General features: G+C 49.7%; 1 protein-coding gene across 1 annotated transcript in view; it reads left to right on the plus strand.

Moving 5' to 3' along the window:
• Window positions 1–24532, plus strand: part of VWA8 (von Willebrand factor A domain containing 8) — a 106606-nt gene that overhangs the window by 10768 nt on the left and 71306 nt on the right. The window contains exons 3-15 of the mRNA XM_060233579.1: window positions 433–543; window positions 1844–2011; window positions 3990–4154; window positions 5790–5839; window positions 7893–8001; window positions 8578–8682; window positions 11300–11431; window positions 12249–12383; window positions 13814–13891; window positions 15270–15430; window positions 18441–18554; window positions 23785–23953; window positions 24198–24275. Coding sequence (XP_060089562.1) covers window positions 433–543; window positions 1844–2011; window positions 3990–4154; window positions 5790–5839; window positions 7893–8001; window positions 8578–8682; window positions 11300–11431; window positions 12249–12383; window positions 13814–13891; window positions 15270–15430; window positions 18441–18554; window positions 23785–23953; window positions 24198–24275 — 1575 coding nt within the window. The remainder of the gene's footprint in view (window positions 1–432; window positions 544–1843; window positions 2012–3989; window positions 4155–5789; window positions 5840–7892; window positions 8002–8577; window positions 8683–11299; window positions 11432–12248; window positions 12384–13813; window positions 13892–15269; window positions 15431–18440; window positions 18555–23784; window positions 23954–24197; window positions 24276–24532) is intronic.

Below are 24532 nucleotides of genomic sequence, written 5' to 3' on the forward strand. Positions count from 1 at the left end.
GCTGTAAAGGTCTTTGGCTGTTTTGGCAGCTGCTGCCAAAGCAGCATTTGAAAAAAATATTGGCACAGCCAGTCAGAAGCCTTGCTGGACAAATGCCCCACTGGCCCTGGCCCCATTCTGAGAACAGCTGGGTCGGGGACCCCTGGCTTATAGCTGTGAGCTGTGCTGACAGGATGCCGGGAGGGGGGGGGGCAGGGCTACGCAGGATTATTGCTCCCCTGGCAGGTCAGTGTTCACTTTCTGCTTTGAGCCTGGCTGGTGAAACTGCACTCTCTGGGTGGCGTTTCCTGAGCTGGACAGGGCTTGAGCGAAACAAAGCCAGTGAAACGCAGCCCTGCTGGCTGAAGCTGCATGTCGTGGTCTCCGTTCAGGGAAGACGTTGGTTCTGAGGTGGGGTTTCCTTCAGCCTTCTTGTGCTGCTGTGCCCTGCAGGAGCTGACCAAGCGGGAGGTGGAGTACGTTGCCCTCTCCAGGGACACGACAGAAACGGATCTCAAGCAGCGGAGGGAGATCCGGGCTGGCACCGCCTACTACGTGGATCAGGTGAGAGGCTGTGACAGCCCAGACCTCTCTTGAGTACCCTGGTGAGAATTGGTGGCTGAAGAAACTTGGGGAGTTTCTCTGTCAGTAATAAGGGCATCTTTGGTTTGCTACAGATACCGTTAGTTTGGTGTCGTCCACGTAGTGTAGTGGTTCAGAGTGCAGACTACTCTAATCTGGGAGAACCGGGTTTGATTCCCCACTCCTCCTCCACATGCAGCTACTGGTGTGACTTTGGAACAGCCATAAGTTCTCTGAGAGTTCTCTCAGCCCCACCTGCCTCTCAGGGTGTCTGCTGTGGGGGAGGAAGGGAAAGGAGATTGTAGGCTGCTCTGAGCCTCTGTCCTTGAAAGGACAGTTTCTGGGAGAGCTCTCTCAGCCCCACCTGCCTCCCAGGGTGTCTGGTGTGGGGGAGGAAGGGAAAGGAGATTGTAGGCCGCTCTGAGCCTCTGTCCTTGAAAGGGCAGTTTCTGGGAGAGCTCTCTCAGCCCCACCTGCCTCCCAGGGTGTCTGCTGTGGGGGAGGAAGGGAAAGAAGATTGTAGGCCGCTCTGAGCCTCTGTCCTTGAAAGGGCAGTTTCTGGGAGAGCTCTCTCAGCCACACCTGCCTCCCAGGGTGTCTGCCGTGGGGGAGGAAGGGAAAGGAAATTGTAGGCCGCTCTGAGCCTCTGTCCTTGAAAGGGCAGCTTCTGGGAGAGCTCTCTCAGCCCCACCCACCTCACAGGGTGTCTGTTGAGGGGGAGGAAGGGAAAGGAGATTGTAGGCCGCTCTGAGCCTCTGTCCTTGAAAGGGCAGTTTCTGAGAGAGCTCTCTCAGCCCCACCTGCCTCCCAGGGTGTCTGCTGTGGGGAGGGGAAGGAAAAGGCGATTGTAAGATGCTCTGAGACTCCATGGGAAGGCAGGATATAAATCCAGTCTCTTCTTCCAGTGGGCCGAGGGTGGGGGGCTTTTAGAGTTACACGGAAAGAACAGTTTGCCTTTTCCTTGTCAAAGTTTTTGCCTCTCCTCCCCTTTCCTCGTCTTTCCCTGCTAATCTCTCAGCTCCTCGTGTATCTCCTTCTCCCGTTCCTTTCCTGCTTCACCCCCAGTTTGCCGCACATGTGCCCAGGGTGCGTGTCGTCCTCGGTGCTCCCTTCTCCATCACTGATTCGCTTATCCTTTCCCTTCCGCTTCATCTGGGGGCGGGGTCTAAAAGAAGCCATGTAGACAGGTTCGAACAAAAAGTAGCTCTTGGCATCGTGGTTGGGTTCTGGGCGTGAGCGTCTGTTTCTGCAGCTGCTCACTCTGTGTTTGGTGGGTCCCCAGTGTGCCGTCCGTGCTGCTATGGAAGGTAGAGTCCTGGTTCTGGAAGGGCTGGAGAAGGCGGAGCGCAATGTCCTGCCGGTGCTGAATAATCTGCTGGAGAACCGGGAGATGCAGCTCGAAGACGGCCGTTTCCTCGTCTCGGCAGAACGTTACGACAAACTGCTGAAGGTACTAGGAATAAATTGGCTCTCATGCTAGTCTCACCAACAGATAATTTGTTACTGGCCTGAATGGAAACAAGGTGCCAAAGCAGCCTTTGGTCAGCTCAGGGAGGCTACGGCTCTTTCGTACAGCTCTGGTTCTTTGCAGTTTGGTGACTTGTCTGCTTCAGGGCACTGACTGCCCCCCCCTCCCCCAGTCTCTCTGCAAGTTCTAAGAGAACCTGCTTGGTGTAGTGGTTAAGTGCATGGACTCTGATCTGGGAGAACCGGGTTTGATTCCTCACTCCTCTTCTACATGCAGCTGCTGATGTGGCCTTGAGTTAGTCACAGGTTCTCACAGAGCTATTCCTCTCCCTTTCCTTTTCTCCCTTTCTCACAATACAAGAACTCGTGAACATTCAATGGAATTGCTGAGCAGTTGGGTTAGAATGATAAAGTCCTTCTTCGCCCAAAAGGTGATTAAAACATGGAATTCACTGCCACAGGGGGTGGTGGCGGCTACAAGCATAGTCAGTTGCAAGAGGGGATATGGAGCAGAGGTCCATCAGTGGCTGTTAGCCACAGCATATTGTTGGAACTCTCTGTCTGGGGCAGTGATGCTCTGGATTCTTGGTGCTTGGGGGGGCACAGTGGGAGGGCTTCTAGTGTCCTGGCCCCACTGGAGGACCTCCTGATGGCACCTGGGTGTGACACAGAGTGTTGGACTGGAAGGGCCGTTGGCCTGATCCAACATGGCTTCTCTTATGTTCTTATGCGACACAGAGTGTTGGACTGGATGGGCCATTGGCCTGATCCAACATGGCTTCTCTTATGTTCTTTTGTGACACAGAGTGTTGGACTGGATGGGCCATCCAGTCCAGCACTCTGTGTCACATAAGAGAAGCCATGTTGGATCAGGCCAATGGCCCATCCAGTCCAACACTCTGTGTCGCATAAGAACATAAGAGAAGCCATGTTGGATCAGGCCAGTGGCCCATCCAGTCCAACACTCTGCATCACATAAGAACATAAGAGAAGCCATGTTGTATCAGGCCAGTGGCCCATCCAGTCCAACACTCTGTGGCACACAGTGGTTAATGTATACATACATACAGACAGACACATAGACAGACAGACACACACACACTGTGGCTAATAGCCATTGATGGACCTCTGCTCCATATTTTTATCCAACCCCTCTTGAAGCTGGCTGTGCTTGTAGCCGCCGCCACCTCCTGTGGCAGTGAATTCCACATGTTAATCACCCTTTGGGTGAAGAAGTACTTCCTTTTACCCGTTTTAACCTGACTGCTCAGCAATTTCATTGAATGCTGAGGAGTTCTTGTATTGTGAGAAAGGGAGAAAAGGTTCAGATGCTGCTGTCACCATAGCCTTCAGGCAGCAGAAGACAAAGTAACATTTTTGTGATTATGTTGTAATTTTTTATCTCTTAACAAATATATAATTGCAATTTATGCTCATCCTCAGTCCTTTGGGATCGAATATCGGCAAACTCAATCAAACCGGTGAATTTATTTTACCTTCCAAGGTTCTGATCTGGTGTGCAAATTAGAATGGCTTCAAATTCTTTCCACGCTTTGAACAGAGTTTTCATGGTAGGCCTTATAAAAACCGCAAGAGAAGAACTCCTTTCCTTTGACTGCTTCTGGAGGAAGGGCAGGGATGACTTGGTGGGGTAGAGGAGATGCAGGCTTGGCTAAAGGGAGGGAGCCTGAATGTTGCTCTCATGTTCCTGAGAAAACGCATGTTCCTGGAGAAAACACAGGCAACAAGAACTGGGTTCAGTTTGCGGAAGTACCTCTTAAAGTACTAAACTCAAGATAAGCAGTCCATTAAATAGGGGGTGGATGTTTCCATTGTGTTGAATGGTGCCAGCTCCACGTTTGCAATGGTGCCAGCTCCACGTTTTCCCCGCCAAAAGTCCGTCTTTTTTGCGAAACCTGATCCGTTTTCTGAAGATGCTGCTGGATTCTCCTTTTATGTAGGAACATAAAAAAGCCGAGCTGGATGCATGGAAACTTGTTCGAGTCAGCGAAGACTTCCGAGTGATTGCCTTGGGCCTGCCTGTTCCCCGGTATTTGGGCAACTCATTAGACCCACCTCTTCGGTCTAGATTTCAAGCTAGAGATATTTACTGCCTTCCCTTTAAGGTAAGTCATGTCACAAATCTGGGATCTTGTCCGCAGTGCTTTTTCGTTCACGTATTATGTTTAATCTTAAAATGTTGGCTCGGGATTAGTTAGTGCATTCTGTATTGAAGATTATGTACTAAAAATCAATCCCATACTCTGGAACTAAGCCTTTTGATACAAGAGACTATGGTTTTTAAAATGTTGAAGCGAAGGGTATGCACAAAATTAAGTTGTGAGAGTCAGTGTTCCTTAACCATGTCAGCATGCGCACACCTTGGGATCCTTAGAGAAGACAGTGGATGTTGCCACAAAATGACTGTCTCTCCCCTCCTCCCGCCCCCGTGGCACTCTTGTAGCAGCCAAAGTGGGGATGTGGCCAATCATGAGCTGGCTTACATTACAATAATAGCTTTTTTAAAATTCCAGTTAAAACCAGACTAAAATCACTGTCCCTCCCTCTCTTGTTAAAAGATGCCTGCCGTTCAACCCCCCCTCAATAGCACTGGCAGGCAGGCAGGTAGGCCTGGCAGCACCTTCTAAAAGTCCCCACGACTCTTTGAATAGCTCCTTCCCCAGAGCTGGACCCGTGTTGGAAACGGCCTGGGCTCTGGTTGTCACTGAGTGTCAGGGTAGCTGGCAGACTGATGGCTGCGGCTGCTGCCCAGGGACCTGACAGAGAGATCGGCTGTCCGTGACATGGCCAGGCTGTGACCTGGTGGAACTCTCTGCTGGCTTTCACCAGGGCCCTGTGGGACCCATTGCAATTCCACAGGGCCTGGAAGGCAGAGATGTCCCACTGGGTGTTTGGTTGAGGAGAGCAACAGTTTTCCATCCTGGCTGGCCCCCTCCTCTTTTCTTCCGTCTTACCCACTTCAGCCTCCTCCTTTTAACCTGCCTGTGAGACAGAGGATCAGTCCAGATCGAATTAGGGACACCAGCTGGAGACTGCTAGTTGGGATTGCTGATTTCGAGGGCTTCGTGTTGTGTTTCAATACTGTGATGCTGATGTTTGTAATCTGCTGTAAATTGCCCAGAGCTCTGTGCAGTCAGGGATTGGGCGACTCAGAAATTAAAAATCTGAATGTGTGGAAGGAAAGGGTCCTTCGTATGTGTGGCTCCCACCAGGTCATGAAGGGCTTGAATTGCATTGAATTTGGGACCTTGACCGGGATGTGGAGGCAGAGTGGCTAATGAGGCAGCAGTTTCCAAAGAGACTGGAGTGCACCTGCCCAGGGGGAACGCCGCATTTTGCCAGTGTGTTGGTGGAAACTGGGTTTTCAGGTAGCCAGCTCAAGGTTGACTCAGCCTTCCATCCTTCCGAGGTGGGTAAAATGAGTCCCCAGCTTGCTGGGGGGAAGTGTAGATGACTGGGGAAGGCAATGGCAAACCACCCCGTAAAAAGTCTGCCGTGAATTAAAGCAACGTCACCCCAGAGTCAGAAACGACTGGTGCTTGCACAGGGGACCTTTCCTTTCCTTTCCTTGTTGGATCTCATTGTTCTGTTCATGGCTATTGGAGTTTGGGGTGCCTGGGCACTTTGTGGGTGCCACGCTGGGGTTCAGTGGTCTACTGAATGATCATAGGACAGCAGGGCTCTTGCACAGGAAAGACAAGCACCCGCAGCCTGATATGTGGTGTTGTGCTCTCTTTTAGGATCATCTTGCACTGTTATATTGCATTGGCTCTAACGTTCCAACGGAGAGGTAAATTCCTTAAAACGATGTCTACACAGTTTTAATTTGCTGCTGGCTGTCCTGCTGAGCCACCATGAGTGTGCATGTGTGTGTTTTTATAAATATAAAATATGCACTTTATTGAGTGGAAGCTATTAATTGCGTTCCTCCTGTGCTTTTGATAAGCGTACGGCTGTAAATTATTATAGATGTGGCTCCTTAAACAGACAATGCGGTTGATTAGTTCTTCGTATTCAGAACTTTTTGCTTCTGCTTGAGCCACCGTGAGTGGCAGGAAAGCAGCTGGAGGGTGGTGTGGGGAGGGCTCGAGGCGCAGAGATCCCGCCCCCAGGGCTGCTGGATGGCAACAGCAGGGATTGTTTTGCCGCTCTGCCTTGCAGAATGGGGGTGGGAGGGGAAAGCTATGTAAGAGGAGCTATCCTGGGTCAAGCCATTAGTTTCCCTAGTCCAGCATCCCATTCACAAAGTGGCCAACCAGATCATTCCCCCTCCCTCCCAAAAAAGGTCTACAAGATGGGGGGAGGGCAAAGCCTCCTAAGACCAGCCTTCAGAGGATGACTTAGTCATTGTGGCTGGGAACCATTGATGGGCCTGTCCTCTTTGGACTTGGCTCATCTCCTTCTGAAGCCCAACAGAGTAGTTGCCGTTGCTACAACTTCTAGCGATTCTACGGTGTTCCTTCGTTAAGTACTAAATTAACGGTGGGATCTTAAATTCGATTACGCCCAAATAAATGCGATGAAATAAATTAAATTCGTTTACACCCACTGCTGCCGTTAATGGACTTAGAATGTTGCAACTTTGCTTCAGATTGTACGCTAAGCCATGTTGTAGCTTTCAGGGTGTCTTTGAGAGAGGATGGAGGAGAATTTTCAGCGAATAAGTTGAGATAAGCCCCTTTTTCCAGTTGTGGTGGAAACGTTACGGCATGTTTAGCTTGTCGTCGTAAGCCACAGGTTCCCATGGGTGGTCCTGAGAGCCAGCAGGGAGGGGTCGGGCAGGGGTTGGAGTGCTCAACGGGGATCTGGGAGACCTGGCCCCGATCCACCCTCCTCTGGCACAGAAGCCCGTGGGCCCCTCCCCCCACTCCCCCCGCCTCCCCCACCTCACAGGGCAGCTGTGGAGAGGAGAGGAGACTGATGGCAGGCACTTAAATTCCCCACTGGGCGGAAAGGCTTGGTAAAAGTGAAGCTCAAGAAAACAGTTATGGAGGATTGTGAGGAGGGTCTGCTTAGAATCATAGGACCCTAGAGTTGGAAGGGACCTCCAGGGCCATCAAGTCCAACCCCCTGCACAAGGCAGGAAACTCACAAACACCTCCCCCTAAATTCACAGGATCTTCATTGCTGTCAGATGGCCATCTAGCCTCTGCTTAAAAACGTCCAAGGAAGGGGAGCCCACCACCTTCCAAGGAGGAAGCCTGTTAGAATCTTAGAAGAGTTGGAAGGGACCTCTAGGGTCATCTAGTTCAACCCCCTGCACAATGCAGGAAGCTCACAAACACCTCCCCCTAAATTCACAGGATCCTCATTGCTGTCAGATGGCCTTGTTGGGGTTTGGCAGACTAGTGAGTTCTGGATTAGGGAAGCCCAAATACTGCATATCAAAAGGACACAGAAGTTTGCTAGAGTGCCTGACTTTGCTGGTTTCAACAGTTTAGGAAGATGATGATGATATTGGACTTATATCCCGCCCTCCACTCCGAATCTCAGAGTCTCAGAGTGGCTCACAATCTCCTTTCTCTTCCTCCCCCATAACAGACACCCTGTGAGGTGGGTGGGGCTGAGAGGGCTCTCACAGCAGCTGCCCTTTCAAGGACAACCTCTGTGAGAGCTCTTCCATTCCGGAAGATGCAAGTGGAGGAGGAGTGGGGAATCAAACCTGGTTCTCCCAGATAAGAGTCTGCACACTTCACCACTACACCAAACTACACCGAAGTTGTCGTTCTTGGCACATGGGTGGGGTGGAAGATTTCCGGACACTTTTCTGGTCACAAATTTAAAGACATCCTTCGTTTTCTGAAAGTAAGGATAAAAATGGTTGCTGGTTGTTTCCTTTGTAGAATTTCCCAGCTGCTGTCCTTTGCGACAACTCTGTGCAGCCAAGAATCTTCTGCGTTGGGGCTTCCAGATTTCCCTTTAGACAGCCTGTCGTCTGCCGTAAAGATTCTGGTAGGTCTATGCAAAGAGGCAGAAAAAGTTTGTTGTATGCTTTGAGCTGCTTGTGTAGCCCTTGGCTTGAAGCTAGTGGGATGCTCCTGAATTCAGAGGAGGATGGGGTGGACGTGCCTGTTGATACCCCCCACAAGTGGAATATGTGCACTTGTGTCCCACTGTGCGTAAGATATATCTAAAATGAGTCTCAAGGAAATAATCATGTTTGTGAATTTGACAGGCTCCATCCTAAGCAGGTCTAACTCCAAAGTAAAGCCCATTCTTTTCAGGGCTTACTCCTGGGAAAATGTTTTAGGATTGCAGTCTTAGTTGGTGTGCGAAGCTCTTTTGGGCGCCAGGCATCGTGCAGGGGAATGTTTTTGCAGGTTTCCTTTCGAAATCTCCCGCACTGCTTCTCATGTCTTGGCCTCCTTCCCTTCACATTCACTGGGACCCGGAACTTTGGAAGGCAGGATTAGCTGAGCTCTTGTGGAAATGGGGACGGATGTTCTAGGAGCGCGGCAATTTGCATTGTTCACCTTTACTGCGTTAGTGATGGCGTGCTCGCCTTTTCTGTATTCTCCCTCACCCCAGAACACCTTCCCAATGATGTCCATCCAGAGCCTAGTCCGCTGGCTTTATCCGTATGAGGTTCTGCTAGGAAAGGAAGGGAAGACGGCAGTGGAAGATGCTTTAAAAGTGAGTACAAGTGCATGTTTGCTGTGTGCAGCCGCGGGCTGCGGCTTGCGGTTCTCTCACGTTAGAGTAGAATCACAGTGTCGGAAGGGGCCATAGAGGCCAATTAGTCCCACCCCCTGCTCAGTGCAGGATCAGCCTAGAGCATCCCCAACAAGTGTTTTCCCAGCCATTGCTTGAAGGCTGCGAGCGAGGGGAGCTCACCACATCCCTCGAGAGCCGATTCCACCGTTGGACAACTCTGGCCGTAAAAAAGGTTTTCCCCAATATCCAGCTGGTACCTTCCCACCCTTAATTTAAACCTGTTATTGCCAGTCCTCTTCTTTGCTGCCAACAGGAACCACTCCCTGCCCTCCTCTAAGAGACAGCCTGTTAGTACCTAAAGAAGGGGTGGGAAACAGAAGGGCAGCTGCTTCGGAGGCCACAGAAATGGGATCCCCCGGAGGAAATGGGAGGGTGGGTTCTCACTGAGCCTGCCTTTCTCACAGTCTTCCCTCGACCCTCCAGGGGCTTCCCAGTCAGGAGTTGGCACCCTGGAAGGCACACCTCCCGCTGGATCAGAGCCTCTCCCTCCCCAGGAGGCATCTGAAGAGAGCAAATCCGAAAATGAAGGGGCCCAGAATAATCGCCGTTGTGATGTTTCGTCCACTTGGCTATAAACGGGGGCACCTTTCCCACAAGCCGTCCGTGTTGTCTCCCTTCCCTTTACGTAAGGGAGCCTGGCTGCTCAGAATTTGGGTTGCTGCCGAGCATGTTAAAAATTGACCCCATGTACGTTTCGTATATTTGCGTGTACAAAATGGAACATTTGACATTTTTCCAATTAAAAATTACTTCAGGTTTTGCTTCCGTCAGGCTGCAGAATGCAAACTCTGGATCATCTGCATTAGGAAGTCCTTAAATGGGACCAGGAGAACAGCCCAGCCCCAGTTAGTTTACCTGCCCTGTCAGGAGCTCTGTGTGTGTTCTGTGTTCAGTGTGTTGTCAAACAGAAGAAGAAAGGTCGGGGTGGGGGGGAGGGAGGGGACCATAACTGCAGTGACCTCCTGCATTAGTTTCCCTAAACCTGAAACTGTCCCCGGCTTCTCTGGCCTGCCTCCTGGGGCCTGTGTGCCCACCCCTGGCAGCCTGTAGAGACCAGCCATCAAACTGAATTTCTTTGGGCTCAGAAGAAGTCTTGGAAACTTTGCTCCTTCCCCCGTTCTTGCCCTTGGGGACTGTGGAGGCCGAAGACTTCCTGGTTTCCAATTAACTGCAATTTTTTTCAGTATCCAAATTGGCCACTTTATTCAATTGCAGTTTATTTCTGGCCTACAAGCTACTATTCCGAACAAGAATAGACAAGAAAGAGGATCCTGGTTTATTGGTAAGAATTAACCCACATTTTGTTATAGGAACCAGAGCAGTTAGTTTGAAATTAGCAGGTCCAGCCTGGTCTGTGATGGGAGGGCTGTGTGGAGAGAGATCACGCAAACCCCGGGAGTTCTGGCTCATTCGTGTTGTGAACCACGGTTTGACTGAACTCGTTGGTTTACTGTGCTCTGTCCTCTCTTCATCTATCAGGGCCAAACTTTAAGACTTTGGAGGTTTGGACACTTTAACAAATTGCTTGTCTAAAACAATGAATTAATCCCTAGTTAGATTCCCAGTTTGTGGGCAACAACCCAGTCGCTGTATGTACAGGCATCACATTCAGACAGCATGACAAACTGAAGTTTGTTCCGAGCCAGGAAGTTGTCATTCTCACTGTGGTGGGGGGGAGCATTTCTCATTGGTTCTCCATGAGGGCGACCAGCGCCGTCTCCATCCCATAGCCAGGGTGAAAGCTGGATTGGAAGGGACCAAGGAGTCATCCACAAACGTCTGGAGGTGTCCAGTTGTTGTTCTCTCAACTACCTTGCCCAGGAATGGAAGACTCAAACTGCGCCGTAGGTGGATGGCTCAGTGGGATCCAAAGGTGGCTTCTTTAAAGGAGGCCTCACTGCTGCTTCCTTTAGAGTCCCTGGGAAAATCCCTGCATGGATTTATTTATTCCAACAACCATCAACAACCATCTTCCTTATCTTCACACCCCTTCCAACCCTCCCAGCAATTAACACAGAACAATGGTCATATTCAACAGCCAGTTTCCTTATCACTACCCTTCCAGGAAGCCCCACCAAACAATGGGCACATCCACAAACCTATTGCCCTTTCACCACACCCCCTCCAGCCTAGAAATAGCAGCTCTCCAGCAGCCCTGGCCCCACTCAACGCACAGCAGCCAAGAAGGTCAGAGCGCCTGCTCCAGCTGCAACGCCACTGAGGATGTTCTCCGCAGCTGAGAACGAAACGTCTGGAAGGAAAACTTTCTCCAATAGAACACAGCACTTGAGCCCGAAAGATTCTACAAACCCTAATGATGTTACCAGCCGTGAAAACCTGAAATCTTTATTCCATTTCTGTTCTCCCCCACAATTATAATATTCTCCAAGAGGACCTGGATTCTGCCTCTGCTGTCTTTGGCCTGTTAGGTCCTCCTGCGCTCGAATTGGCCTGTGGCTAATAAATCAACTTCAGGTCCTGGTTTGTGATACCCTGCCTATATGTAGTTAATGCTTAAATGTCTTTTGTTTCTTAGAGGTTTGAGCTCCGGGATTCAACAAAACCTTCACTTCCTACAAGAGTTACAAATGTCAGAAAGAGAGAGAATGACCAGAACTTCCAGGCTGACGTGACGGTTCACATAGCTGGGAAAGAAGTGACCTTTCAGGTAATAATATGAACAAAACATATGAACATATGAAGCTGCCTTATACTGAATCAGACCCTTGGTCCATCAAAGTCAGTATTGTCTTCTCAGACTGGCAGCGGCTCTCCAGGGTCTCAAGCTGAGGTTTTTCACACCTATTTGCCTGGACCCTTTTTTGGAGATGCCAGGGATTGAACCTGGGACCTTCTGCTTCCCAAGCAGATGCTCTACCACTAAGCCATCATCCATCCCTAAAGTCAGTCTTGTCTACTCAGACTGGCAGTGGCTCTCCAGGGTCTCAAGCTGAGGTTTTTCACACCTATTTGCCTGGGCCCTTTTCAGTTGGAGATGCCGGGGATTGTACCTGGGACCTTCTGCTTCCCAAGCAGATGCTCTACCACTGAGCTTTGCAAATGGGGGACGCCTTCCTTTTCAGCATTGTTGTCCAGAATTAGGCACGTGAACTGAGAGATGCATTAGATTCTTACGTCCTGGAGTGGAGCAGAGCTCTTTGGCCCCTCCCCTCTCCACTCCAGATTAGCAAGCACACAGAGAAGCTTAAGTGAAATGAAGCTGTGGTTGAGAAGTTCTTCATCTAGACCATAAAGATCAGAAATGGAGCTGTGAATTGCACTAGAGACTGAACCTGAAGTTGCACTAGAAACTGAACCTGAAGTTAGTGAAAGAGGTTCAGGCTGGGCCACAGATGCGAGCTGATGTGAGTTTTATGTCAGTTTTCCAAAGATAAATCTTTGTTGTTTGAGCAAGGAGGACTTTGGATTGTCGGTTTAGTGAAGAGACAATTAACCAAACTCTTAACATTGGCAATCTTCGGCAGGTTCCTGCTGGGACGGAACCCACCAATCTGTGTTCGGGGCCAGGGGGCTTCATCCGGACTCCCAGCCATGAGCAGCTGTTGGCAGAAATGATGGTGTCTCATATGGTCAAAGACATCTGCTTGATTGGAGCCAGAGTGAGTGACACCATTGAACTCCCCTTTGTTAAGTCTAATGCAGCAGCTCCCCTTTGTCCCAGAGTGGCTTCATCCAGAATGCCTTGGAGTTGCTCAGTTCGGACAGCTGTTTGCCAAGCCGCTAGTGGAGAAGGCATCTGATGATTTGGGCTTGCCAGCCTCCAGGTGGTGCCTGGAGATTTCCTGCAGCTGATCTGCATATCACAGAGATCAGTTCCCATGGAGGAAATGGCTGCTTTGGAAGGTGGTCTCTGTGGGGCAGATAAGGTTTAAAATAATGCAAGATGAGGAAAACAGAGGAGGCTTGGCAGTACCATCTGTTAGGTTATATCATCAAGCAGCAGCACTAGTTTGGATATCAGGATGGATTATAAACACAGGAAAAGGAAAGGAAAGGTCCCCTGTGCAAGCACCAGTTGTTTCCGACTCTGGGGTGACGTTGCTTTCACAACGTTTTCACGGCAGACTTTTTATGGGTTGGTTTGCCCTTGCCTTCCCCGTCTTTTACACTTTCTCCCCAGCAAGCTGGGGACTCATTTAACCGACCTCGGAAGGATGGAAGGCTGAGTCAACCTGGAGCCGGCTATCTGAACCAGCTTCTGCTGGGATCGAATTCAGGTCATGAGCAGGGAGCTCAGACTGCAGTACCGCTGCTTTACCAGTCTGTGCCACGGGGCTGCTATTAAAGGAAAGGTCCCCTGTGCAAGTACCAGTCATTTCCGACTCTGGGGTGACGTTGCTTTCACAACGTTTTCACGGCAGACTTTTTACGGAGTGGTTTGCCATTGCCTTCCGCAGTTTTTACACTTTCTCCCCAGCAAGCTGGGGACTCATTTGACAAACCTCGGAAGGATGGAAGGCTGAGTCAACCTTGGCCTGGCTACCTGAATCCAGCTTCTGCCGGAATTGAACCCAGGTCGTGAGCAGAGAGTTCAGACCACAGTACTACAGTACTGCTGCTTTACACCTCTGCGCCACGGGGCCGCTATAAACACAGAGGAGAGGAATATTAAGTTGGGAAACAGCAGATACAAAGGAAGGAATTTGTAGCTACTTAAGCATTGAGAAGTCATTCAAAGGCACTCTTGCTGTCTTCTGGAGGTCAGTGTGAGAAGGGGAGCCACTGGTGGGCCTGAGGGACGTGAACCAGAGCTACAGGTGTTGAGCCGGGACTGCCAGCCCCTTCGTGATCTCATCTAAACCTGGATGGATCAAGGAGCCCTTCTTGGTTTGAGTTTCACCTCTGCCAAGAAGTCAGTAGGAAGCCTCTGCCCTCCCTCCCTCCCCCCACACCTGTCAGGTGGGCAGTCTGGGGACCTTCCCCCAGGCCTTCTTGACTGTTGTAAGGACTTCTCCCAGACAGGCTGCATGAATCCCTTTGAATAATTTGATGTGCTGTATTAATTGTTATTACTCGTTTTTCCTTTCAGGGCTGTGGGAAAACAGTGGTTGCTAAGGAGTTTTCAGATGCCTTAGGATACAGCATAGAATCCTTCATGCTCTATCAGGTAAACTTACTTCTATCCCAAAATAATGGATTCACAGAAACAAGGACAGATTCCCTCTCAGATACTGAGAAATATCCCCTTTTGCAGTGAAAATGAAATTGTGTTCTGGAGACAGATATGTAAGATAATATGGGATGGGTCAGCAGAGAAGTCCAGAAGAGAGAGCTGGTGTGTCATGAGCCTAGGCCTAGTGTGACCTACAGGCTCCAGCAAAGCCTGTACTGAAGTAGTAACGAGGCCTACATTTTCCAGGATTCCTTCTGAGTGCATGGGCAGAAGTTTAGGAGGTAGAACTTGCCCAGTGAAGAACAGAGGGGTGGGACCTGGGAGGAACTAATAAAAGAACTAGCTAGAGAGGGAGGGTTGTTCCTTCTGGAGGAGCTGCAGTCAGGAGAGTTCTCTCTGGAAAGGCTTGGCTGCAGTCATGAGAGCTCCCTCATCCAAAGAGTGGTGAGTCAGTTGGAATTAGAGGAAGAAATCTTATAGTTAGTTGCACCAGGCCTTTTTATTTTGCTTTGTACCACTTTTACTGTTTCCATGTTCACTATTGCATTAGATGTTAAAACCCACTTGTTTGTTTTTGAGCACTTACAATAAACATATTGTTATACTGCTGGATCTGCACATCTTTTCAGTCACAAATAAAAGGTGCTTGCTGAGATGGAAGACGGGTTGGGTGGGGGCTCTGGGCCCTCCAGAAAGACCCTTACCAGAGTGGTGGCAGCCAGTAGAAGGCCCTCCCTGGTCCCCTACTTGTGACGTGGTGGAAACTGTTCTTCTCCCCTCGCCCCCAGGACTCTGGGGCTAGAAAATCAGGAACATGGAACAAAATTGAAACTTGGTGTGTGGAGCTCAGTAGAGAAGCAGAGGATAATTCTCAAGGAGTCTTCAAGCTTGTTAGGGAGCGTTCATTGGCCTTTCTGTAGGCAAAGGTGTCATAACTAACATATGAAGCTGCCTTATACTGAATCAGACCTTTGGTCCATCAAAGTCAGTATTGTCTTCTCAGCCTGGCAGCGGCTCTCTAAATAGGGGGAGGGGCCGTGGCTCAATGGCAGAGTACCTGCTTGGTATGTCGAAGGTCCCAGGGTCAATCCCTGGGATCTCCCAGGAGGGCCACTGCCAGTCTGAGCACCTTGAGGGACCCATGCCCCAATTCAGCATAGGGCAGCTGCGTAGGTTCTTCATGTGTATGTAGAAAACATTCCTTTTTGGAGACTACAGACGTGCGCAAGCCCACTGCTGAAATCAGAAAGGCAGCCTTTTCTTGCCCTTCATGCCGCAGTTGAAGCCGAAGATGGACGTGGTGAGTGGAATCACATTGCTCTGATCTTGACACTCCCGTTCATTGCGGTTCTGCTGTTCTTGTTGCTTGCAGGATATGACTGCCCGAGACCTGCTGCAGCAAAGGTGCACCCTCCCGAACGGAGACACCTCTTGGAGACCCTCCCCGCTGATCACAGCCGCCCTCGAAGGGAAGCTGGTCATCCTCGACGGCATCCACAGGGTCAACCCGGGCACCCTCGCGGTCCTCCAGAGGTCAGTGTGACGAGGGGAGCTACTGCGGCGCCTGAAGGGTGGGAGTGGTGAGGCGTGTGCCCTCCGGAGCAATGGGTTCGGACTACCTGGTGCCTCTCTGGAATATGGGCCGCCTGGCATGGCTCAAGCAGTGTCCCTGTCTCTGGGGAAGGGGGCTACTGTAGTGATGCTTCTGAAGGCCACCACAACTGTACAGATTGCAGCCATTCTAGCTGTCAGATGTCTCATAGCAGTGGTGTTTCTGGATGTTCCCAGTCCAACTGTAACCCCCTGCAGGGCCTCCTAAGTGGGCTTCTGGATCCTGTGACAGGACAGGCACTTCACTTACTCCTTTCGTTTACTTGATGCATTTCAATCCTTCTGTTTCTCCAAGGAACTCAGAGTGGTATGCATTAATCTCCCTTCTCCTGTCTCGTGGGCATTCGATGAAATTGCTGAGCAGACAGGTTAAAACAGATGAAAGGAAGTACTTCTTCACCCAAAGGGTGATTAACATGTGGAATTCACAGCCACAGGAGGTGGTGGTGGCCACAAGCATAGCCACCTTCAAGAGGGGTTTAGATAAAAATATGGAGCAGAGGTCCATCAGTGGCTATTAGCCACAGTGTGTGTGTGTGTGTGTGTGTGTGTATATATATATAAAAATATAATTTTTTTGGCCACTGTGTGACACAGAGTGTTGGACTGGATGGGCCATTGGCCTGATCTAACATGGCTTCTCTTATGTTCTTATTTATTTGCATTCTTTACAGTCCACCTTTCTCACAGGGACTCAGGGTGGGTCACCCAGTAGAGGCAGCAAAATTAAACGTCCAGTGAAAAATGCAACAGGGGTTAGAATTGTAGAAGCACAGCAAAAGTATTCATGTGACACATTGGGGTCGTGGTAGATAACTCACTGAAGTCACCCGTAGCTACCAGGTCGTGTGGTTTGGATACCCCGTCAAGCAGTTCGAGAAGGCAGCATCCACCTCCTGATCTTGGTCAGGACCCCCAGCCACAATCCTGTTTGCCCTTCCTTCCCTTAGCCTCACCCAGACACTGCCCGCTGGACTGCTGCCCTTCTCCTCCAGTATTTCCTGACAAAGCAACCCTCTCCTCACATGCAATGCCTCTTCGACCCTTTTGGGTTTCCTTGAGCAGCTCATATCCTCACTGAAAACATCAAGGCGGTGTGCGATTGCAATAAAAAAGGCCAACGCCATGCTGGGAATTAATAGGAAGGGAATTGAAAACAAATCAGCCAGTATCATCATGCCCCTGTATAAATCGATGGTGCGGCCTCATTTGGAATACTGTGTGCAATTCTGGTCACTGCACCTCAAAAAGGATATTATAGCATTGAAGAAAGTGCAGAAAAGGGCAACTGGAATGATTAAAGGGTTGGAACACTTTCCCTATGAAGAAAGGTTAAAACGCTTGGGGCTCTTTAGCTTGGAGAAACGTCGACTGTAGGGTGACATGATAGAGGTTTACAAAATTATGCATGGGATAGAGAAAGTAGAGAAAGGAGTCCTTTTCTCCCTTTCTCACAATACAAGAACTCTTGGGCATTCAATGAAATTGCTGAGCAGTCAGGTTAAAACGGATAAAAGGCAGTACTTCTTCACCCAAAGGGTGATTAACATGTGGAATTCACTGCCACAGGAGGTGGTGGCGACTACAAGCATAGCCAGCTTCAAGAGGGGATTGGATAAAAATATGGAGCAGAGGTCCATCAGTGGCTATTAGCCACAGTGTGTGTCTATATATATGTGTGTGTGTCTGTGTGTGTGTATGTGTGTGTGTGTGTGTGTGTGTGTGTGTATATATATATATATATATATATATATATATATATTGGCCACTGTGTGACACAGAGGGTTGGACTGGATGGGCCATTGGCCTGATCCAACAGGGCTTCTCTTATGTTCTTATGTGACACAGAGTGTTGGACTGGATGGGCCATTAGCCTGATCCAACGTGACTTCTCTCATGTTCTTATGTGACACAGAGTGTTGGACTGGAAGGGGCCACTGGCCTGATCCAACATGGCTTCTCTTATGTTCTTATGTGACACAGAGTGTTGGACTGGATGGGCCATTAGCCTGATCCAACGTGACTTCTCTCATGTTCTTATGTGACACAGAGTGTTGGACTGGATGGGCCATTAGCCTGATCCAACGTGACTTCTCTCATGTTCTTATGTGACACAGAGTGTTGGACTGGAAGGGGCCACTGGCCTGATCCAACATGGCTTCTCTCATGTTCTTATGTGACACAGAGTGTTGGACTGGATGGGCCAGTGGCCTGATCCAACAGGGCTTCTCTTATGTTCTTATGTGACACAGAGTGTTGGACTGGATGGGCCATTGGTCTGATCCAACATGGCTTCTCTTATGTTCTTATGAGCAGTGCAAAAATGACACAGTAGGATTCTGCTTACTGCTCATTTATGCAAGTGAGTTTGAACCATTTTGTACTGTGCAGTTTATTTCCTGTGTAGACGATTAGATTTTATGTGCATTGCTTACATTGAGCAGTAATAGAAACAGCAATGGAATTGCTTGCGGAGTCAAGCGCTGCTTAATCTGAGGGTTCATTTGACCTTTCACGTGGCCAGACCTGTTTCCTCCGTATCAGGAAACAGGGTTTTTTCACAATCAGTCTGCAGCAGAGAGACCCAGATTCAGAAATCTGCCGTGTCCTCATGTAAGCTGCTGTTTGTGGCTTACAAACGATGCATGCCGCCGTTTTCATTTACTGACAAGCATCTTCCCTTCTAGTATGCTCGAAGGTCCTAATGCAGGAACAGCTGCATCTTCTGTATAAAGCAATAAGTGGCCCAGTGTAAGAGCAATGATTTCCAAAATTCTTGTTTTATGCCCAGAGTGGTGACATTTCTTAATTTGTTCTGCATCCTTCTAAATGGTTTCAATATCTTCTTCTTCTTCTTCTTTAGGGAATCAGGCAGAATGAGCATGGTATGAAGCTTTGCCATCCCATAATGTTCTCTCAACTTATTTTGCAGGTTAATTCACGATCGAGAGATTGCTCTTTATGACGGGGGCCTCCTGCTCAGGCAAGACAGATATGAAAAGTTAAAAGAAGAGCTGCAGCTGTCAGACGAAAACCTGCAGCAAAGGTAACCCATCCCTTGGAGGAGGAGGAGGCCATGGGCTCAGAATTCCCCGGGCCCATCGAGTAGGCAGTGATTTCTTTAACATTCTGGATGGGGAGAGGTTTAATTTGGTTAAGAGCTGGAGCTCAGTCCAGGAGCACTTTGGAGACTCAAAAGATTTTGGGGGTTTGAGCTTTTGAGAGTCAAAGATCCCTTGGCTTTTGCAAGTGCCTCCTCCCTCCACCCCCAAATCTTTTATTTATTTACTTTATATTTGCATCCCGCCCGTTCCATACAGACTCAAGACGGCTCGCAGCATAAAATAGACAGTAAACGAAACAATATTAAAGCAATAAAACAACCAGATAAATCGTGTTTCTCTTGAAGGCGCTCCTGGACTTGGCGCGAGCTGTTCTAAGAAGAAGAAGAAGATTTTGGATTTATATCCCGCCCTATACTCTGAATCTCAGAGTCTCAGAGCGGTTACAATCTCCTCTACCTCCCCCCCCCCCCACAACAAACACCCTGTGAGGTAGGTGGGGCTGAGAGTGCTTTTACAGCAGCTGCCCTTTCAAGGACAGCTTCTATGAAAGCTATGGCTGACCCAAGGCCATCTCAGCAGGTGTAAGTGGGGAATCAAACCCGGCTCTCCCAGATAAGAGTCCGCACACTTAACCACTACACCAAACTGGCTCTCAAGGCTTCCCTCTGATGTGATTTGGTCAACGTTTTTGCCTTGAAAAAAAAAATACTTCTAGTGGTTTTTTCCAAAGTGGTCATTACTAAAAGGGTTGTGAGGAAAACATAAAGAGGAGGAATTATGAGCTGTGTATGTGTCCTTTCTGCTTTCTTCCTCTGTCAGAGTTTCTCCATTGTCATCCCAGTGTCTCTCTTATTTTGTGTTTGCTTCTCATACATCCGAAGAAGATTTTGTTGTTGTAGTGAGCCTCCCCGGCCAGCTTTCGCTCCCTGTGAGCTTTGGCCTCTCTGATGGCCGACATACAGTGCCTGGCAGCCCACGGATACTCTTCTTTAGACTTATGTCCCAGCCTCCATTCCTTGAACATTTCCCTTTTCCCCCTTAGCAGATATCGGAGTTCTTTGTTTATCCACAATGGCTTTTTGGGTCCCCGTTCACACTTCCTTCTTGTTGGACTCGTGATGGCTTGAGCTTGCAAGAGCTCTTGTTTTAGGAGGGCCCACCCCTCACTTGCTCCTTGCCCTTCCAGCAGCCCTGCCCGCGGAGTGATTCTCATCATGCTTCTGTTAAAGTCTGCCTGCCCTACTGAAATCTAATATACATGTGTGGCTATGAACTTCCTTGGTCCCCTACAGCAAAAAAGGAATTCTAGCAAGACACGGTCACTTCCCCCTGAGGTCCCCACCTCCTTCATCCCATCTGGTCATTACCTTTAAAGCCCTATATGGCCGAGGACCTGCCTACCTTAGGGACCACCTCGCTCCACACGTTCCCCAGAGAGCACTAAGATCTAGCTCCCAAAGCCTTTTAAGGATCCCTGGACCAAAGGCCAAATTGAAAGTAACGAGGGAGCAGGCCTTCTCCATAATGGCCCCCCACTGGTGGAATCAACTACCGGAGGAAGTGCGAGCCCTGCGGGACTTTAATCAGTTCCGCAGGGCTTGCAAAACCACCCTCTTTCTGCAAGCTCATAAGGAACCCTGAAAACGACATCCAGCCATCGGAACACACCTATTGAATAGCACCTTAATTTACTGTCGTTTTAAATTTTTATGTAACTGTTTTTAAATGTATTTATTAATTGTATTTTAAAATTGTTTTATGTAAAATCATGGTGTATACCATGTCCTGTTAGCTGCCCTGAGCCTGCTTCGGCGGGGAGGGTGGGATACAAATAAAATTTATTATTATTATTATCTGCCATCTCTTGCCCGTTAAGTCAGGTATGGCCGAGCCCCTCCCTCATTGCTTCTTCCACCGTTAGATGAAGGAAGTTGTCAGCCAGACAGGTCAGGAATGCGTTCGACTGCGGAAACTTTGCAGAGTTTGTCTCCCAGCACACACTGAAGTCACCCGTAGCTACCAGGTTGTGTGGTTTGGATACCCCGTCAAGCAGTTCGAGAAGGCAGCATCCACCTCCTGATCTTGGTCAGGACCCCCAGCCACAATCCTGTTTGCCCTTCCTTCCCTTAGCCTCACCCAGACACTGCCCACTGGACTGCTGCCCTTCTCCTCCAGTATTTCCTGACAAAGCAACCCTCTCCTCACATGCAATGCCTCTTCGACCCTTTTGGGTTTCCTTGAGCAGCTCATATCCTCACTGAAAACGTCAAGGCGGTGTGCGATTGCAATAAAAAAGGCCAACGCCATACTGGGGATTATTAGGAAGGGAATTGAAAACAAATCAGCCAGTATCATAATGCCCCTGTATAAATCGATGGTGCGGTCTCATTTGGAATACTGTGTGCAATTCTGGTCACCGCACCTCAAAAAGGATATTATAGCATTGAAGAAAGTGCAGAAAAGGGCAACTAGAATGATTAAAGGGTTGGAACACTTTCCCTATGAAGAAAGGTTAAAACGCTTGGGGCTCTTTAGCTTGGAGAAACGTCGACTGCGGGATGACATGATAGAGGTTTACAAGATTATGCATGGGATGGAGAAAGTAGAGAAAGGAGTCCTTTTTTCCCTTTCTCACAATACAAGAACTCGTCAGCATTCAATGAAATTGCTGAGCAGTCAGGTTAAAACGGATAAAAGGAAGTCCTTCTTCACCCAAAGGGTGATTAATATGTGGAATTCACTGCCACAGGAGGTGGTGGCGGCTACAAGCTTCAAGAGGGGTTTAGATAAAAATATGGAGCAGAGGTCCATCAGTGGCTATTAGCCACAGTATATGTTTATATATATATATATATATATATATATATATATATATATATATATAGGTGTGTGTGTATATACACACACACACACACATATATTGGCCACTGTGTGACACAGACTGTTGGACTAGATGGGCCATTGGCCTGATCCAACATGGCTTCTCTTATGTTCTTATGTTCATCCACTGGGAATCCTCCCACCAAGTCTCTGTAATGCCTACTAAACCATACCCCTCCATCTCCATTAGAAGCTCTTCCTTCTTATTGGCCACGCTTTGGGCATTGGTGTGTAGCCACCTGAAGCCTCGCACCTTTGTCCCCATTAGACCCTCTGGCCCTCCCAGGCTGAGCTCCGTTGTTTGCTCTCCTTCGTTTAAGTTGGTCATCTTCTTTCCCTCGTGCTGACAGTTCAAAGCCCTGTTGATGAATCTCTCCAGATTTCTGCCAAACACCTTCTTCCTGGACTTCGACAGGTGAAGTCCATCTTGTGCTAGTAGGTCATGGTTCAGAAGACCTAGCCTGTGGCCCCAGAATCCAGCACCACCAACGCAGCCAGTGGTTCACCTCCGTTATCGTCTGCTCCCAGCGCATGCAGCTTCCTACGAAAGAAGGAACTGAAGAGAACCCCGCGTGCTGCACCCCCATTCCCTTCCGCTTCCTCCTGAGAGCTTCAGAGTCAGCCTTGATGCTTCCAGTGGCCCTCAAGGCCATATTACTGGTTCCCACATGGACCATCACAAATGGGTAATGCGCTGTAGGTATGATGAGTTTCAGGATCCTGTCTGTAATGTCTTTAACTTTCTCCCCTGGCAAGCAGCATAGCTCTTAGGCCAGGGGGTGAGGTCTGGACGCATGACGTTCCATCCTCTTCAGCAGGGGGCACCTTATGACCAACACCTTTCTTTCCCTTCCTGTGCCGTTTCTTTGTATCTCCCCGCCCACCTCTCCGTGTCTTCCTTGTGTTTGTGATGCTTCTGCCAGCAGCGTTTCCATCTCGGCCTCCACCGCGAGGGTCTGGAATCGATTTCTGGGTGTGAATGGCAGGGAGTGCAGTCTCGCTTGATGCCTTTGGGGGGCCAGGCTGTAGCGCTCTGAGGCTCCCAGCGTCTTTAACGGAAGCTTTGGCCAGCGATTCTGAGAAGAGCAGGAGGGTGCTTGGTGCCCACTGGTTCTGTGCCAAAATGAATCCAGCTGTTCCCAGGTCTCACTTGGGTGGCCTCACTTGCCACTTTCCAGGGGTTCCACCTGTCTTTCTTCCTCATTGGCTTTTCTCTCAAGTCCATCTTTCAGCTGTGTCAATACTCTTGCCAGTTTGGTGTCATGGTTAAGTGTGCCGACTCTTATCTGGGAGAACCGGGTTTGATTCCCCACTCCTCCACTTGCACCTGCTGGAATGGCCTTGGGTCAGCCATAGCTCTAATAGAGAGCCAGTTTGGTGTAGTGGTTAAGTGTGCTGACTCATATCTGGGAGAACCGGGTTTGATTCCCCGCTCCCCCACTTGCACCTGCTGAGATGGCCTTGGGTCAGCCATAGCTTTCGTAGAAACTGTCTTTGAAAGGGCAGCTGCTGTAAAAGCACTCTCAGCCCCACCCACCTCACAGGGTGTTTGTTGCGGGGGGGAAGGTAGAGGAGATTGTGACTGCTCTGAGATTCAGAGTATAGGACGGGATATAAATCCAAAATCATCATCTTCTTCTGGCAAAGTATCCAGCCTGTTTTCCCTGTTTGTTTCTTTTAAATAAGTCCTTAAAACAAGCCTTTCCCCCCCTTTTAGCCTTTTTCTTCACTGTTTTTGAGACGGGGTCTGCAGCTGCCCTTAAGACGTGCTTTTCTTCCCCTCGCATCTCACTGGGGCTGAGGATCACTTGCCCTTCTCTCCGCAGTGATTTCTGTCAGCACAGGCCAAGCAATCAGGGTCCTGTTTTCCTGTAGGAGAAGGAACCAGATCACAGACCAAAGGCATCACAGAGAGAAACCGTTCGCAAGATATGATGGGTGGGCTGTGATTTGGCTGCTGCCTGGCGATTTCCTTCCCTTTCACCTGGTCCTTTCGAATACCTTTTTGCTTTCCTTCTCTCGGTCCAAGACTATCCTCGGAGCTTTCTGCTCCCAGGAGCGGAGGGCACCAGCAGAGTTTTGTCCTGAAGGAGAGCTCCCAAGGGGTGGAGCCCCGGGCTTGGTGTGTCCTGCGGCCTCATGTCGCTCTCGTTTCTTATTCACAATGTTTTCTGCCTCGTGCTGGTTGCACAAACGGGAGAGCGGAGCAGTCTGGCTGTCCCTCTGGGAATTGTGCTGTGGACAGAAATGCACCCAGCTCCCAAAGGGCCTTCCTCTGTTTTCTAGGCCTGTAGAAGACAAAACTCCTAAAGCTGCTTCTCCTCCTCCCAGGTCCATTTTCCCCATCCACCCGTCCTTCAGAATCATTGCTTTAGCGGAGCCCCCGGTCGTCAGCAGCGCCACGCAGCAGTGGCTGGTCCCAGAGCTCTTAACCCTCTTCCTCTTCCATTCTGTGAAGCCTCTGAGCAAGAGGGAAGAAATGAGAGTTCTCAACGAGAAGGTCAGTGTGCCCCGGAGGCTGCTGGGCTCCTTCTTGGGCATCCCTCTGTCTGGTTGGGGGGGGGGGAGGGAGCTGTGCTGGGAGGGCTGGAGCCCCGCTGGAGCCTCTCTCCTCCCCTATTTGTTTCTTGTATGGGGTGGATAATTGAGGAGGCGCACAGAGAGAACGTGGACATGTCTGCCTGCTCGTAGCAGGGATCATTTGTAATTCGGTGGGTGTGTTTGTGTGTTTTTCCTCCTGTCAGGTGCCAAACGTGCCCAGTGCTGCGGTGGAGCAGCTGTTGAAGTTGACACACAGGCTTCGTGAGACTCAGGACCCCCGAGTGAGAACCTCTTTTGAGCCCTCTTGCGCTTGTGCTTTGCTCCCTATCTTTTCTATGCCCAGCATGGCCGGCAAGCGGGGTCTCCTGCTAGGCAGTCTTAGAGGCGACTTAAGGATGTCCTGCGCTTGAGATGGATCAATCCCTAGGGGGCGGGGAGTTGTGGGGGGAGGGGCTTGGGCCCTTTGGCCTGCAGCTCCCCTTCCTTGGTTCTGATTGGGCAGGGCTTGTGTCACATGATCCAGCCCGCGGTTGCTGAG

Source organism: Heteronotia binoei, chromosome 3 (genome assembly GCF_032191835.1).
Source record: "Heteronotia binoei isolate CCM8104 ecotype False Entrance Well chromosome 3, APGP_CSIRO_Hbin_v1, whole genome shotgun sequence".
Taxonomy (NCBI): domain Eukaryota; kingdom Metazoa; phylum Chordata; class Lepidosauria; order Squamata; family Gekkonidae; genus Heteronotia; species Heteronotia binoei.